This window comes from Podarcis bocagei (assembly GCF_964188305.1).
Source record: "Podarcis bocagei genome assembly, chromosome: 9".
Taxonomy (NCBI): domain Eukaryota; kingdom Metazoa; phylum Chordata; class Lepidosauria; order Squamata; family Lacertidae; genus Podarcis; species Podarcis bocagei.
The window spans coordinates 43,257,277-43,269,662 of NC_138134.1; the positions used below are offsets into that span (position 1 = coordinate 43,257,277).

Consider the following 12,386-nt stretch of genomic DNA (forward strand, 5'->3'; position numbering starts at 1 on the left):
AAGCATCTCCCGTTCCTTTCCCTCTTTCGAGATTCCTTGCGCTGATCAAAACAGGACACATTGCCTGGAGACCTTGAAGGGGAGAGATGCCTGGCAGAGGGAGGTTTTCCTGAAAATCGCCTAGCAACATTATCTGGTCTTCACATATTTGTGGCTCACCCTCCTAAATTCTAAAGCAGGCAGTTTTTTACAGAAGCAAAATGACATCAGGGGAACAAAAAAACAGGACAAGAACAGGCCTCTGTGGCTTTTCCTGAGTTCCCACATAGCAGCCAAGTAATTTCTGTCCAAAATAGGCTGCAGCTGGCAGACCAGTTGGAGCTGGGAAAAGGCACTCCTAGCCGTTCAGGCCACCTGAGCCTCCAGGGACAGTGTTGAATCAAAGTAGTGGATTTGTACCCACCTCCCAGGCATGAGAACTTGGGATACATAGGATCTCATCTTTTCAGGATTCAGCTTCTGTTTACTGACCTTCATCCAACCCATCACTGCTTCCAAGCATTGGTCTAACACCTCTAAATACTGCTGTTTTCTCTATGGCAGCTGTAAAGCCTACATTGGCTAGAATGCACAGTCACAGAAATGCAGACACTTCAAGTCTCTCTTATTTTCCAGGGATGTCCTTGATTTAGAGAAGCCACCACGGTTTCTGATTTGATCCTGGAATGTCCCTATAGTCACTGGAGAAATGTTGGAGGGTATAGAGTTATCCAACACCCAAGCCATCTGAAGGCAATCCTGTACTGTATAAGGAAGGTTTTTTAAAAAAATGTTTAATGTTTTATTATGTTTTTACATTTGTTGGAAGCTGCCCAGAATGATGGGGCAACCCAATAAGATGTGCGGGATATAAATAGTAAAATTATCATTACGGAATGGGATGTCCCTATTTTCATTGGAGAAATGTTGGAGGGTATTGTTGGAGGGTTTGGTTTACCGCCAACAGATTTTAAATGTTTTCATTATGGTTTGTTTGTAATTGTACTTTGTATCCGTTGGAAAAGAAGATTTCTCTGATGAAAATAGGGACGTCCTAAGGTAAAGTGGGACATTCCAGGATCAAATCAGAAACCAGGACGACTTCTCTAAATCAGGACCTGACCCTGGAAAATCGGGACACTTGGAGGGTCTGCCCTACATGCGCAACCCCCATTTTCCCTTATCACCATTTGCATTGCTGGGTGTGAATGGAGATAAATTACAATGTTAACTGCAGTGTGGAACCGTTGCTTTAATTCCACTTAGAGCTTAAAACGGAAGAGAGAATATTTAGTAATGCTGAGAAAACCTAGACTGTGCACACACTCTCTGTTACTCTGCATCCTGTGTGCTGCCACTGCTGGTTTGGGAAGTGGTGTTCACATAACTTTAGCGACCCGCCAGATCTATCCTGTCGTTTCTAATGAAATACTGTATTTTAACACATTTTCCCCAAACCAGCTTTGATAAAAAGAAAGACTAGTTTCCTTTTAAGCTGGTAACATGTAGGCAGCCTTTGGCTTTGTATACACCATTCATTTAAATCACATTATTCCCTTCAAAAACCATTTCCTGGAAAGCATAGTTTACCTTTCACAGTACCACAACTCCCAGCACATTTAACAAACTACAGTTCCCAGGATTCTTTGGAGGAAGTCATGTGCTTTAAATGTATGGTGTGTTCACAGTCTTAGCGTAGAACCAACCTAAATTAGAATTGATGTCAGCAACTTTCAACAAAGTGTTGGTCACAGCAGGCCTCCAAGGATTCTTTCTTGGTTCAGATACGATAAGCTCCTAACCACTCAAAAAAGCTTTGCTGGCTGGTGCTGCGCTGACTCTGTGGTGGCAGAGAAGTAAGATTTATTTGCTGCCAACCTCGCAACAGAGTAGCCTCTAAAATTAGCTGCATCCTGTGAGGCAGATGTTCACTATGCTGGAAAATAAAATAAGTTTTAAAAGTAATTGCTTTTGCCAAACATATCAAACTGTACTTTCAAGTTAAATAATTTTAATTACATTCAGTAAGTCATGGGAAATCAAAGAATGACCTAGAGAGAAATTGAAGACTCTGAAGTAAAACTTAATAAGCAACTTGCAGACTGTGAATACCAGAGAAACAGAATCCAAGGTCAGCGAGCATCAGAAGGTAATTGAGAATGATGTCAAAACAACCCAGGTATCTCCAACTCCCTTGTTAGCCCTGCTGGGAATAATAGATGAATCAGATCAACATTTATCTCCTCAGGAGATGCTGACATTTTTGCTGGTAGTTGTTAGAAATAGCTAAATGTTGGCATTCTGCAATAGAATCATAGTATGCTCAGATGTGGTCCACTGCCTTGGCTGAGAAATTGATATGCCCGATCAGAGTGACCAGAGGCAAGATGCGTCCTTTATCCTTCTACATCACTGCCCAGACCCATCAAAACATCTGGAGAGACCTGTTGGATTCGAGTTTCTAATAGACATTATAAATGGGTTCTAACTGTTACTCCTTTTTTCCAATAAATGACAGATTAGCTGCTATTGTTTATTGTATTTTAAATTATGTTTGTTACATGTGAAAAAGCAACAGAATAGGTACAATTGCTGTTGTTTTTTGTTGTTGAAGTCTTGCAAAGAGTGGTTTATTTGGGGAATTTGAGTTTGATATAATAGGCAGGGTGGGCTTGGCTACTGGATGGTTCCTTGATTTTTATACTGCTGCAGTCAGGATGTGCTATTTTAACTTTTACTCTGGCTCAAAATAGTCTAATGGGCTGCTTAATTCTGATGACATTCCACCCCCTGCCAACCCACTTTACCCCTAAATTGTGCCTCCCACACTTCCCTCGGCCCTGCCAAATCATTACAGTTTGTAGAAATCATCCAGCCATAATTGAGGCCCCCAACCTGTTCTGTGCTACCACTGCTTGAATACCTATGCCTTCAAATTTAGTTAGGGAAGGGATATTTGCACACCTGTTAACATTCTTTCAGGTTCAGAAATTTGCAAGATGCTTGGTTAATCAAGGGCCTTGCAAGTTTTTGTACCTAAAAGCATTGTTGTTGTTGTTTAGTCGTGTCTGACTCTTCGTGACCCCATGGACCAGAGCACACCAGGCACTCCTGTCTTCCACTGCCTCCCAGAGTTTGGTCAAACTCATGCTGGTAGCTTCGAGAACACTGTCCAACCATCTCATCCTCTGTCATCCCCTTCTCCTTGTGCTCTCTTTTCCAGGGAGTCTTCTCATGAGATGGCCAAAGTATTGGAGCCTCAGCTTCACAATTTGTCCTTCCAGTGAGCACTCAGGGCTGATTTCTTTAAGAATGGATAGGTCATACCAGCCAGTTAACCCTCAAGGCAGCATGAAGCCTAACTTTTGTGATGGGCTGAACCCTCTTGGAAGATCTCATAACCTATACATTATGTTTCATTGGCTAAATTGCTGATATTATCCATTTCAAGAATGGATGATCCACAAAGGAGAGGAGATACTGGTTGACATGGGAGCCAACTCCTAGGGGCCATGGGATCTTTGGCTCACACAGAATATTTGAGGGGATTGGGCCCCCACAAAGTTGATGGGCATTCCCATTCAAAGGGAGTGTGTGTACTGTGTCATGTGTGTCACAAACATGAAAAGTGTGGAAAGCTCTGATCCAGTGTTTCCCAACCACTGTTGCCTGGTGTGCCGCGAGATGTTGCCTGGAGGGAGGCGGGCGAGTCGGGCGGCGAGAGGCGGGGCGGCGGCGGCGAGAAGAGGCCGCCCAGCGCGGGGCTCTCGCCATCTGCCTGCCTGGCTGCCTGCGAGCTCGGCGGGCAGCGCCTCCGTCCGCAGCGCCCGCTTCGCGGCTCTCATTCCCTGCCCCTGCCAAAGCTCACCCAGCCAAGCCGTGTTCTCCTTCCTGCCTCGCTTTGCTGCCTCCCCCCCCCCCAAAGCTTGGAGGTTCCCCGGCAAGGGGGAGGGGAAAAATTTGAAACTTACACTTTCGTGCGTCCCTCCCGGCGTGACGCTGCGCGCTGACGTCACGGGGCTGTAATGGTGGTGTGCCTCGAGATTTTTTTCATCAAACAAGTGTGCCTTTGCCCCAAAAAAGTTGGGAAACACTGCTCTGATCTACAGGGATGTTGGAGGAGGCCTCCTTCCACTGCCATACACAAGAGGGAGCTCACCACCAATCATGGCTTTGTGGATGTATTTGGAATATCTCTTCAGGGACCGACTGAAGTAAGAACTAAAGAGTAGGCTGTTAGGTCTTGCCAAGAGAAATTACTAGGATCTCATATTTCAACAACAATGTCGCAGATCCAAATGTGTAGTATTTGCAAATCTAATTCGTTTTGATCTATGTTCTTGGCTTTACATAATCTGCTACCCATTTTCTCCATTTTGAGAGCAGCCACCAGGCTAGCCATGTAACGTATTCAGTTTCATCGGTAAAGTTGTAAACAACTGGTTGGGCTCAATGAAGTATATAATCTGATAGAATTACTATTTCTGTTTTGCTACCTCCTTATAAGACAGCTTGATAAATGCTAACCAGAACACGCTACTGTAATACAATGGGCAGTAGTGGTATGGCTTAGCGAAAACAAGCAAGTGTGCAGGTCCCCAGGGAGAAAATCAGAGCCACTTTGCTGCTTCTCTCTGTCCTGCTGCTACCATGCTAACCCATTGCTTGGTTTAGTGTTACAGTGGTACCTCGGGTTACATACGCTTCAGGTTACATACACTTCGAGCTACAGACTCCGCTAACCCAGAAATAGTGCTTCAGGTTAAGAACTTTGCTTCAGGATGAGAACAGAAATCATGCTTCGGTGGTGCGGCGGCAGCGGGAGGCCCCATTAGCTAAAGTGGTGCTTCAGGTTAAGAACAGTTTCAGGTTAAGAATGGACCTCTTGAACGAATTAAGTACTTAACCTGAGGTACCACTGTACATGTATTATAGGTTCTGAATATGCAGAATATTAAAAAGAACTCTCATTGCATTTACCTAACTAAGGGCTTGTACATACCTTGATTCATAGCTGTCAACCTTCCCTTTTTTTGTGGGAAATTCCCTTATTCCAGCGCCGTTTCCCGCTGCTATCCCGGATTGTTAGATATCCCATAGATTGTCCCCAGGACAGGTGAGGCTGCTGATCCCTTATTTTCAAATCTGAAAGTTGACAGCTATGCCTTGATTTGATGTGGACTGTGAAGCCCTACACTTTGAAAATCTGAATAGGAGAGCTACATTAACTGCATATGGATTCCTCAGATTTTGGGAGGATAGAGTGTGGGATGGCAGTAGACAGAGAACACTGCATGGATTCAAGAAGAAATAATGGCTTCATAATCCACATTAAGCCAAGGTACGGGCAAGCCTTGTTTAAAAATGGGCTCTCCCTGGCAGCAAAACGGAAGTGCTGTTGTTGTTTCCTCAATTCAATCTTTCCTTCTCCACTTGGTTATCTCATACCCACCTAATCAGTAAGAAAAACGAGGTGGTGGCCTATCCAAGTGATGAATGGGCTTGTCTTTTTAAAGCTGTAAAGATTGCTGAGAAAATGGAGACAAAGTAGAAAATAACAGAAAATAATGCTAGCAGGACAAGAAGACTGGATAAAATGCTGCCATGGTTGCTATCATCTTTTTGAAATGGTTCACAACTTCTAGGCTGGGTTAATAATCTACATTCAAAGGCACCGGAAATTGGCAACTCAAGAGCTTTGTAAATACATTGCTGTTTTGTGAGTTTCAGACAACAACTGCACGCATATTAACCAGAACAACTTGAATTTATTTAAAATTCATCTCAGAATGAAACATGTTTAGTTTTTATTTTACAAAAAAAATAAAATTGAAAACATCAAAATATTTCTAATTTAAAAAGAAACCATGTTAGGAATAAAGACAATTTACATACTATTGAGGGGGTGACAACAGGAAATTAGGCACAGTATTAAGGCCAGCATTCATTAAAACAATACTAATGTATTTCTATGTTCATTTGTAACTCAAGAGGTATGGAGAAGAATTTTCTTTAATGCATCTGTGTGAGAATGAATTAGTAATTTACCATTATAACAAGATTAATGGATTGATTAAGGTGTACATTTTCTTCCTTGCAACTAAATCTGGTTTCTAATTTAGGGGAGGCTGCTATTTGAAGGAGGGGTAGAGAATTAATAGAACAAAGTACTCAATATGGACTCTGTACCTGGGGAAAGAACTTTATAAAAAAAGGAGAGAGGGAATGAGATCACTTCAACATGCCACCTTTCTTTAAAAACAACAACACAAAATGTTAAGAGATATCAATTGCATAGGAATTTAAATATAAGGCCAAGCAGGAAACTAGGCATAATAAGGATCATTAAAAGAGCACTATGGTGTCAAGACCTAGGATTACATTCTACCAAGTCAGAGTTGAACCACTGAGCTCACTGGACATTAAGTCCATTGATTTCAACAGGTCTACAGTGAATATGGTGAATAACGCTCATAGTATTTCCATCTGAATTCTACTTTAAAAAAAAAATCACAGTATTTTCTAGTACTACAAACTGAATGTCAAACTGTCTCTTTAATTTTCATACTGAAAACCAATATTAAGGCTTGGTAGAAGTAGAAAACTTAAAACTCATTTAAACCTGATAAGTGTGTTAGCACCACAGTGCTATGTACGTACCTGATCTCAAGAGATCCTACCTTCTGTAAATAATGTAAAAGTAATGGTTTGCAAATGAAGTGTAAGGTTACTCATTGCTGCACCCCATCAGTGATTTGCAGGACTATGCGAAGTTTAATTCTTCAGTACAAAAGATCCCTCCCTGCAGAATCTTTGCTCACTGAATATGAACACTGTCACAAATGAAACTACAATAGGAGCTCCAGTATTGGTGTGATATTGCATAAGACAGAAGGGTAGATCCTAAAACCAATAATGACTATTATTAAGTCACAGCCATGTCTGTTAGGAAGGTAACCTGTAGCCTTCCAAATATTCTTCGCATGTATTAAATATAAAACATAGGTATTTAACAAATCATCTCTTGACATTTCAAGTAGATTAAAATTGTGAAACTATTTCTTATTAATTCATTTTTGAGCTGTTAAAACGCACTTCAGACCTTGATTTCTATATCATAAGTAGCTTACTTTCTAGAATGCTATAAAATATAGTAGTGTTGGGAGAAAAAGGTGTTAGAAGTACATTAGCCGGGGAAAGCTGAACCAACATTTTAACGGGGGGGAAAAGTGCATAAGACATTGTAATACTACAAATGTGTTAACTTCAGGCCAAAACCTCTCTGGGAACTAAGCAATACTATTTTACACATTATTTTACATTGTATGATCTACCCAGATGCCACAGGTTACTGTTTTATCTCATGGTATCACCTTGATTTTCATATAACTGGGGGTGGGGGGTGGGGAGATCATTCAAGAATTGTCCAGTACTCTTCCATCAGTTAATGGCATAACTGCAGCTCTTTTTATAAATTTGAGGAGGATGACAAGAGGATTCTCTTTTTTTTTTCATTTTACAATTTTAGTTAGCGTTTCAGATTCTGTGGATTGCCTCCCGTCTGTCCAAGCTTCTCGCGTACTCTTCAGCGCTAGTGTTTTCTGCTGGTCAACTACAACATAATCCACTCTTTCATCCGCCACACTGCTGCCTGAACCGCTGCTCTTTTTCTGGAGACAAAATGAAGAAAAGGGTAAGAACAAGATAAGCTAATACAAGTCTACGGGTTGGCTTCAGAGCATCCTTTTCATGAAAAGATAAGACTTCTTTGCAGAAGGGACTAAGATTCAGCAGGGTCTCCCAGCAAGGGAAGGAGGGGGCAGTTTTGGTCAATCCACCCCCCTGCCCTGGCAAATCCTCAAACCATCAACTACACTGTTCCAGGAAGACCCACAGCTGTTGAGAACAGCTTTTCAGGGGGCTGCAGGGGTAAGGAAGAATCTGCACACATTTCCTTCCCCCACTTTTTCAAGTGAGAGTGTCCAATGGGCAACTCATTGAAACTCGGGTCCCCCCAAAATGTAAGACAAATGTATCAGTGAATAGAATTATTTGCACTGTACCATTTTTATTAAAACAACACCTATACATCTCACCTATCCTCAAAACATGGTACAGTATGTAGAAAACTGGCTGCAAGAAAAGCCTAAGTGTAGCAATATACAGTGGTGCCCCGCAAGACGAATGCCTCGCAAGATGGAAAACTCGCTAGACGAAAGAGTTTTCCGTTTTGGAGGTGCTTCGCAAAACGAATTTCCTATGGGCTTGCTTCGCAAGACGACAATGTCTTGCGAGTTCCTGCGGGGTTTTTTTCCTCCCCCCCCTTTTCTAAGCTGCTAAGCTGCTTATCAGCTGATCCAATCAGCAGATAAGCCGCTAAAAGCCGCTAATAGCGCTAATCCGCTAATCCTTCAATGGGGTTGCTTCGCAAGACGAAAAAACCGCTAGACGAAGAGAATCAAAGAACGGATTCTTTTCGTCTTGCGAGGCACCACTGTAATGGCAGGTGACATTAAAGATTCCATGGTTTTTCACAGGGTTTCCCAAAACTGAGTCTCCAGCTGTTTCTGGACTACAACTCCCATCATCCCTAGCTAGCAGGACCAGTGGTCAGGGATGATGGGAACGGTAGTCCAAAAACAGCTTGAGACCTAAATTTCGGAAATCCTGTGCTAGATTACTGGTGGCAAGTTTTAATAGATGTTTTGATAGATGAAGCTGGTTTAGTATTAATAGGCAGAAACCAATTTTAATTAGTGAGGCTGATGATAAAAGTCATTTAGTTTTTAAAGCTGTATTAATTGTGATGTGGTAATGAGGAATGAAAAAGCAAATATTAAATACAGCATTTTCTCCTAAAAATAAGTAGTTGTCCTGTACAATTTAATAAAGAAAAATTTACCTGTATCTTGATGGAGAAAGAAAATTCCCTGACACAATGACTGCCAGATTCATTGCCCAGCTGAGAAGAGGAGTTTTTCACTCCCACTAGCTATAATGGGAGGTAACGAACTATAGTAGCCCGTTTCACTGATTCGTTGTAGTCTGCCAGTTCTGAAGGCTGTGTTATGTGGTGTATGCACAACCATACTCCATGTGCCTCATTTTCCCCTGTTCTGACAGTCTGACAATGCTGGAACAAAATCTATACTGGTGAAACATTTCTGCCAGTATGCCAGTGAACCTCTAGCAACATGTCTTGTTAACCCCAGAAAGGCACCTATATTGTCACTAATAAACCACTCAATTTTGTTTACCTTGCGAGGTGGGGTAGATTTTCCAGAATCTAAATCCAGATCTAAATATTCCACTTGCTTATCTTTAGGTTTTACCATAGGACTGCTTCCCCCATCGAGACTGCTGCTCCCAAACAGAACCTGAAATTATATTTAAAATGTTTAAGTCAGCAATGGTGACAACTTTAATGGAATGTAGTGCTCACTCCACAGCATATGAGAAACTGACTAGACACACCACATTTTGCAACGTGCCGTGTAACATAGCCCTGAATATAAGCAAATCTGAAAATGAGGTAAGAAAAATGTCATTCTTGAACTGTTTAACTACCTGTGTCCCATACTAACAAAGCTCTATCTGTGCTATATATTTTACAGCAGTATCATACCTCAGAAGGTCATGGATTCATCTCGAAAAGTTATGGGAACTGTAGTTTGCCAAGGGTGTAGAGAGTTATTACTATAACTACAATTTATTACCCGTGCCCCTAAGGTCCCAGGGCAGGTTACAACAATTAAAATACAACACTAATATTAATGTAATATTACACAATATTTAAAACCGTTTAAAACAACTAATAATTACAGAACTAAGGTGGGTCCATATCTCTATCTATCTATCTATCTATCTATCTATCTATCTATCTATCTACAGTGGTACCTCGGGTTAAGTACTTAATTCATTCCGGAGATCTGTTCTTAACCTGAAACGGTTCTTAACCTGAAGCACCACTTTAGCTAATGGGGCTTCCTGCTGCTGCTGCGCCGCCGCTGCACGATTTCTGTTCTCATTCTGAAGCAAGGTAATATTTCTGGGTTAGTGGAGTCTGTAACCTGAAGCACCTGTAACCTGAAGCGTATGTAACCCGAGGTACCAATCTATCATCTATCTATCTATCTATCTATCTATCTATCTATCTATCTATCTCTTCTATCTAGTTAGCTAGCTCAGGCGTCAAATGTCAGGGTAAAGAAGTGCATCTTCAGCATTTGCCAAAAGCTATATAAGGAAGGTGCCAGACGCACTTCTGTGGAAAGGGAGTTCCACAACTTAGGGGCTGCCACAGAGAATGTCCTCTCCTGGGCCACCCCCTACTCTGCGCTTCTGAGGGCAGTGGAACAACCAAGAGGACACCCTCTGCCGATCTTACCTCCCAAGATGGCATGTAGGGGAGGAGAGGGTCTTTCAGGCATTTGGGCCCTGAATCATTTAGGACTTTAAACACTAACATGAGCACCTTGAATTGGACCCAGAAATGAACCAGCAAACAAAGCTGTTGTTTTAAAACATGGGATATATGAAATCTGAGAAGAACCCAAGCCAGTAATCTGGCCACTTCATTTTGGACCAATTGAAGTTTCTGAGTCATCTTCAAGGGCGGCCCAATGTAGAGTGCATTAGAATAATCCAATCTGGAAGTTATCAGAGCATGTAGTATAGTATGCCTCCTCCCCCCCCCCCCAAAAAAAAAGTTGTGATGAGTGGTATGATACCACTTCAAATGTATAGTGCAGATGAGGTCTGTGACATCCTTTTAGAAAGAGCTGCCCAGTAAAGAGAGTACTTAAAATGAAAACTACATACTGGATCATCACTGGACTGATTTGGATTCATGGGTACATAATTCTCTTCACTGTCATGTGAATCACTGCTGGAAGTTGTGCTATGGACTGAATCTGGTCGGGGAGACAAAGGAAACCTGGAGGAACTGAAATAAAGAGACATTGGTTTTAAAAAGTAAAACTGGAACCATCTTATGTATGCTTTGTAGCTGTATTATTATATTTGTTTAAATAATATTTATACTCCCCCACCACACCTTTTTAAAAAAGAAATAAAAGTTCAATGAAGCTTACATAAAATACAATAAAAACCTCAGTAATAACCAAACAGAGGAACAGATTGAGAGATGATAATCATTACAGCAGTATCGAAATGTAATTAAAAAATCCCACTGTTGACAATGTGACATATATTTGTGTGTCTTAGGTTGTGAGACAGGATGCCAAGACACCAAGAAAATGTGGACCTTGGTATGAAAACTGGTTCTCCATCGCTGCACTAGGGTATATGCTGCATTGAACATGTGAAGTAATTCTGAATGAACATGTGTAATCTTACGCTGCAAAAACACACCAACGCAAAACACACAATCTCAACACTGTGAGACTTGTTTATAAGTAATCATATATAGAACTGGGGTGAAATGTTTCTTTTCACACCAAAGGTTTACTTGTACAATACACACACATCCACAAAAGCAAATATTTAATTTCTTAAAAGGGTGAGAAGACTTACTCTCGTGTAAAACTTCTGGTGATCGGAGATCTAACTGGAGCTGGCAATTCTTCCCATTCAGGGAGAGGTTTTATTTCTAGTGGTGCTGGTTTTACTATATAAAGAAGCAAACAAGTTTTTAAAATAATGTACTAGGAAAGAACTACAGTTCCTCAAAAGGAATTCTTACAATATTATTGCAATTCCCATTATTTTAAGGTCAGTGAGGAAATAATTCGGAATAGGAATGTGTTAAAATTAGAGAGCTTCTTCAAATACTTGAGTTTTATATATATACTTTCAGTTTACTATCAAACACTAACTAATGGATACTGCTAATTGAATGATGTAACTGCTAACAATTACTACATTTAGAAACGTTAATGTACGAATCTACTCTATGAAGTGCCTCCAAATTTCACCTTTTTAGGCTCTTGTGACCACTGAGTCAAACTCTCACATAAACAGCATGGTTGCTGTACACACACTGCTTTGCTACAGAAACTAGGAAGAAAAGGGCTTTTCTTTGCACCAATGTAAGCTCTTCAGGTCCGTTTGTCTTCTCTTACACATGCAGAATTTAATAGGTTTCATTAATGCGCATTAATAGGAAGAAGTAGCTTTGAGACTTGAATGCTCCCCCTTCCACTCTTGTGTAGCAGAAGTTCAGTAGAATTTAGTTTTACTTTCCATGAATCCAGACTTACGATCCAGAGATCATGGTTTAAAATAAACTCTTATTTATTTAATGGTTTATTTTAAACCATTTAAAACTTTTGTCAATTTCAAAACAACCCAACTTCAAAACATCTTGTTTTGAAACACACTAGAAGTTGTTTCAAACCATGATCTCTGTTTCATAAGGTACAACAAGCCAGGATTCTAAATGCTGC

At 40.9% G+C, this 12,386-nt stretch overlaps 1 protein-coding gene across 3 annotated transcripts in view; it reads right to left on the bottom strand.

The window, feature by feature from the left end:
• Nucleotides 1-5,727: 5,727 nt before the first annotated feature.
• Nucleotides 5,728-12,386, bottom strand: part of GAB1 (GRB2 associated binding protein 1) — an 82,923-nt gene continuing 76,264 nt past the window's right edge. For all 3 annotated transcript variants that reach the window (XM_081208384.1, XM_081208383.1, XM_081208385.1), the window contains 4 exons: nt 11,515-11,608; nt 10,801-10,924; nt 9,237-9,356; nt 5,728-7,649 (listed from right to left, as the gene is read on the bottom strand). In XM_081208384.1, the coding sequence (XP_081064510.1) occupies nt 7,491-7,649; nt 9,237-9,356; nt 10,801-10,924; nt 11,515-11,608 (497 nt within the window). In that variant the 3' untranslated portion in view covers nt 5,728-7,490. The remainder of the gene's footprint in view (nt 7,650-9,236; nt 9,357-10,800; nt 10,925-11,514; nt 11,609-12,386) is intronic.